The sequence below is a fragment of the Sinocyclocheilus anshuiensis genome, unplaced genomic scaffold (genome assembly GCF_001515605.1).
Source record: "Sinocyclocheilus anshuiensis isolate Anshui unplaced genomic scaffold, SAMN03320099.WGS_v1.1 scaffold207, whole genome shotgun sequence".
NCBI classification, from domain to species: Eukaryota; Metazoa; Chordata; class Actinopteri; order Cypriniformes; family Cyprinidae; genus Sinocyclocheilus; species Sinocyclocheilus anshuiensis.
In genome coordinates, this window is record NW_015551045.1 from 3500164 (window position 1) to 3505754 (window position 5591).

General features: G+C 36.7%; 1 protein-coding gene across 1 annotated transcript in view; it reads left to right on the forward strand.

Annotated features, from left to right (window-relative positions):
- The first annotated feature begins 5211 nt into the window (after positions 1 to 5211).
- The window catches only part of LOC107661713 (gamma-aminobutyric acid receptor subunit beta-4-like), a 48660-nt gene continuing 48280 nt past the window's right edge, over positions 5212 to 5591 (forward strand). The window contains exon 1 of the mRNA XM_016451456.1: positions 5212 to 5532. Within this exon, the coding sequence (XP_016306942.1) occupies positions 5453 to 5532 (80 nt within the window). The 5' untranslated portion in view covers positions 5212 to 5452. The remainder of the gene's footprint in view (positions 5533 to 5591) is intronic.

The following is a 5591-nucleotide window of genomic DNA, read 5'->3' on the forward strand; positions in this document are numbered from 1 at the left end:
GTTTGTGTGTGTGTGTGTGTGTGCGTGTATAAAAAAGAGTCTGCGCATGTGTTGGGACTCAACATAAATATTAATTATTCTCATATTCATACATATAAATCCAGACACTTACAACAGGTACATTCCAACTCAGGAATGGACTGGATCAGACATCTGTCAGATCCACATATACTACCATTCCAAGGTTTGAGGTGAATTGATTTTTTTAATAACAAAAAAAGTAATATTAATAATATGTCTTAATTTTAAAATGTAATGTATTTATGTGATAGGCAAAGCAGATTTTTCAGCAGCCATTAATCCAGTCTTCAGGGTCACATAATCCTTCAGAAATAATTTTAATATGCTGATTTTGTTCCCAAGAAACCTTTCTGTCCTTTACCTCTTTTTTTCATCATCATTATTATTATTATTATTATTTATATTTTTATTATTATTTTTTATGAATAGAAAGCTCAGAAGAGCAGCATTTATTTTTAAATATTATGTCTTTGTAACAATGTGAAAGACTAACAATGTAAAACTGCCAATTTGTATACATCCTTGCTGAATAAAAGTATTAATTTCTTTCCAAAGGGGGAAAAAAACTCTCATACTGAAAGGATCTACTGCAGAGTATTGATTGGTGAGCAAGTGATTTCTTTTATTTATTTATTTTTTATTTTTTATATATATATATATGTTTCGATGAAGACATCTTGAATCTACATCTTGAATCAGATGAGGGTAAGCACCTTTTCAGGAAAAATTCATTCTCAGGTATACTATTCCTTTAAGTGGGTGAATCTGCAGATTTGAAACATTAACACTTCAGTGTATGTCGCACTCAAGCAAAGTTTGAAATAATTGGTGTAAGCACAAATAAACTGTCCAAAAGTGCATTTTCAGAATTCAGCAACGGAAACAGAAAGAATGTCTATCTAAGCCGTTTCAGGACTGCATTCCTACAGATAAAGCAATACATCATGATGTAAACCTCACAGGGAGAGTTGGAAAAAAAAAAAAAAACTTAATTAGCCTTCTGCAACACAACTGAGTGACATATTTAATAAGAGAATTTGCAACAAACAGATTCAAGTGTTGTAGCACTTCCAAAGTGCATACGTTCACGTTTGCTTTCCGAAGCAAATTTTTGAATGAGTCAGCACTGGTGAAATTGCTGTAGCTATTCGAATTTACCTCATGATTGCTTTTAAGTTTCCAGATATTTAAATGGAGACAGATACACATTTTCTTTTCTCATCCTCCCCTGAGACGACATGCAACAAAAAGTAAAGGGCATGAAAAATCTACAACTGATAATAGATGACTGTGGCTTCCCAACATTTAATAGGCCCTGTATACATTGTGAAGAAGGATTATAATGAATTTTTGAGAAGAATAGCTGGGTGTTTCATGAACACGTTTGGTCCTGTGCACTGTTAACCCTTGCTGTAAATTGCAGGGTAAATAACTGTAAAATAACCAATGTTTTGCTGTGAAAAAGCCTGGTAAGGTCTAACAGTACGGACACAATGTTTAACATAATTTATGTAAGATTGAAAGATTGATGTTTGGAGATTTTGTAGATGATGGTTTGAGTTAAACAATAAAATATTGCAAAATAAATAATGAAAGTGTAGTAACAAAAATGTGTTATATATGTTAATATGTGTTATGTATAAAATGTATACACACACACACATATGAAAAATCAGCTACACTATGATCCGTATATGATGCTGACGAATTTAAAGAAGATGATGACGGTGATGATCATCATTCTGCTGAGATTGATTTCAGCTGAATTTACTATAAAAAAAAAATAGAATGAAGGAAGGCGGGCATCAAGAAATCTTGGTCTCTTGTGCCTGCAGCCATGTTTCTTCTATTGCTTGACTGTAAAGCAATTTAGATTCAAATAACTACGCATACAGTAGTGTCAAAGGAGAACTGTCATTTCCATTGTCATTATCCCAGTGGTCTTTAATATCATAGCTGTCATTCGAATTCATTAAAGCATCTAATGGCGTTTGGACAGCCTGGAGCTCTCGCTAAAGTACCTTACTTTAATGAGATGACTGCAAAGATGTCTTGCATCCAACCCGAGGTTGGATAGAGGGTGAAACTTAAAAGTAACTAGGAAATATGTCTTAATGACCTTTTTATTCTCTACATGCACTTGAAAGAGGTGTGTCAAATTTTTCACCATTTTACCAGAGAAAGCACTTGTATCAGTGTAGGACCCTTGGGTCTATGGGATTAGCAGGACTTTACTTGTACAAACATGACTCCATTAGCTAATCACATGATACATTTGCTCCTTAAATCTCAAACACAGAAGCTGACTGATGCATATTTATTGTAAAGCACATGTGCGTTTTGGTGATGATACCCAGACCAAAAATGACCATTTTGAGGGCATTTTTACATGGTGATGCCATAACTTGGAATTACATAATCTTGACTGTTCCGAAATATGCATCTGGAGACAAACAAAAGATAAGAATGTGCGATAATTTAAAGCAGAATTTTGTACTTTGTTGGAAAGTTAAAATGAAGACACAACTATTAGTTGTTTGTAGATTGGTTTACCTAGTTAGCTGATGCAAAAACAACAATATGTGACCCTTGACCACAAAACCAGTCTTAAGTCGCTGGGGTATATTTGTAGAAATAGCCAAAAATACATTGTTTGGGTCTAAGTGGAAATAGGAGGTAATAAATAAAAGGCAAAACATTTTTTTTTTTTAAATCAAATAAAAAAGTTAAGTAATAAAAAAAAAAGGAATTTCTTAAAGGTGTTTGTCATGATGGATGGAATGACGTACAGTATTTTATGTGGTTACACTTTATTTTAATGTGTCCTTGTTACAGTGTAATTATTAATTTAAGTACTAAGTAATATTAATTTACTACATGTACTTGCTATACGGTTTGGGTTCGGATTAGGGTTTGTCTTAGTGTTACTTGCATGTAATTATGCATAATTTATTGTTATTATAATAGTAAGTACATGTAACATGTGTAACAAGGACACCTTAAAATAAAGTGTTACCTTTTGTTTTAGTTTATGAGAGCGAAAGGTTGCTTCACCCCGACTGGAATTTCCTCTCCAGAACATTCAGCACAACAACAATGGACAGTCCAAGTGAATGACATGTAACATAAGGAGAAGACTAGTTCTAAAAGACAACGAAGCTTGTTTACTGTGTCCAGAACAGGTGTAGTCCATGTATTTTGGGGTTTTACTCTGACTACAGGGTTTTGTACATGTCCATAAACCATATGGATTTTTGGGGACTGTTCCAAAATGAAAACAAACACAACCACCACTGAGTAGTTAGCTTTTTCAGTCCTTCATTTCTACATGTACTGTACAACAGCGATCCAGAGCCTTGTCCGTGGTCCTGATCCCACTCTTCCCCAGCTGAGCGAATATGATGCTGTCCATGGGCCTGAAATTACTTTTCAGTCATAGTCTCCAGCAAAGGTACATCTGAATGGGGCTTTCTTTCGAAGAAGACAAACATTGACAGCCCAGCAGAATATATTTAGTAGATCTGTGATCATTTGAATTTATGTTCATTGTGACACACGGAGAAGCACTAGTAAGGTTTTAAAATTTGCATTAGGATTCCATATACCCAAGACCACTGCCAAGCACGCATCTGAATCCACTCCACATCACACCCAGTAAACATATGATGGGGGGTGTTACTGATATGGCTTGTAATGCCTCATTAAACTAATCTTGTAAAGCACAGCTGAACTAGTGCAGATAGTGCTGACGGCCGTCTATCTCTGCCCTTCACATCAATGTGCCTCATGTTTCAGAAGGGACCATTAGGGAGCTAACCGGGGGTCAAGGATGCCCACATCACCACTGGGGCCCTCCTGTTCAGGAGATTCAACAGAGAAGCTCCTTTAAATGTGCCATCGAAACACCACTGCTCTGCATCACTGCTAGCACGGTTGCCTAGCAACTAGACAGCAGATGCCTGCATCCCTCATCTTCTAAGTAAAAATACATGGAAAAGAAATCACACCTCTTAAGTGTTTGTGCAGTACGCCCGATCATTTTTTATCATTTCGTTTGATCGTTAAACTTGATCTGAAATTTCAAACTGCATGTTGGCGGCACTGATTTCGAATGGTTATTTCTCCATCATTATTTGCATATATAAGCCATTTCTGAGTTTGTGTTTTGGAGAGTGTGTTGGGCTGAAGAATGTGGAAAAGTGGAAGAAATGCATGAAAATGCGCCGGGATACTCTCGCAGCATTTTAATAGGTTGCAGCTCGCGAGCCGACAAGTACAGACATCATTCCTCCGCTAGACAAGCGCGTGGACAGACTGCTTTTCCTCTTTAGTTCGATTTCGCTTTTATTTTTTTTCAACAAACACCTGCATTTTATGCAGCACATTCAGAAAAGGACAATGCCCTTCTTTTGAAATCCAAGAGTGCGCATCCGAGATTTTTGTTCCAGTCTTGATTATTTTCTCGGTTCCTGGAGGTGTTATTGCAATTGAAGTGTGTCATCATTTGCTCTGAACAAGAGCAGGAACATGCTCGGGGATTCAATCGAGAGATAAGGGGGCTTTTCCAGTAGGCTAGACAAATCTTGGACATTTGCAAGCGTTTTAATGTGATACATACATATACCGCGCGTTTTTGTCCTGCTTCTGCTTCTGCTTCATATATTGTACTATGGACTACAAGCTCTGACGTCTGCATCAGATATTTTCTGCTGCATTTCTTTAAATGTGCATCTTTTCTCCCTTGTGACTTTGAGAGGAACATCTCGACCATCAGCAGTAGGGGATGCAGATTTCTTTTTTTTTTCTTTCCCACCTCCAACCTCTATAGCTGAGGGGGGAAATAAATAAAAAATATCACACTGTGGAGCAACCCCTCTTTGAAGGAGCATCACTGGAGCCATGGCTTGTCCACAGCTTTGGACATGGAAACTGCGACGACAGGTGTAGAAGAAGACTGATACTCTTCCATTTTTTTTCCATTTTTTTTTCATCATCATATTTTTATTTTTTTCTCCATGGTTTGGTTGAAGAAGACTTTCCAGCACTTTTTCCAGAAGTCCTGTCGAAGCTGAGCGATGTCTGATCTTCTGGTGTTGATCGAGGGGGTCTCTGACCTGCACGGATTTCCATAGCTGAAGAATAACAGCTAGGACCTATTAAATTTTTTTTGTTCTTTTTCCTTTTTCCCCCCTTTTTTATTTTTATTTTTTTTCTCCTTTTCCTGTTTCGTTATTTTCCCCTGCGGGGCCATCACAAATGTGTGCATTGGTGCTTTGATCTCAGTCATTCATTTGGCCTTTTTTCTCCCATCCCCTTCTGTTGGATTCTTTTTTTCTACTTCTTCTTTTTTCTTTTCTTTCTTTCTTTTTTAAACATCAGTTTGGAGCACGGGCGGTTGGATTACTGAAATTGAATTAACGGATTTGTGGAAATGTTGGGTCCTCAAGAAGACAAATTATGTGGAATTGTTTCTGCTCTGGCGGCCTTGTCCTTTGTCTGCTTTGCACAAAGGTAAGAAAATTATAATTATTATTTTTTTTTTTTTTTACCTGAATAAACAGTCGAATTTG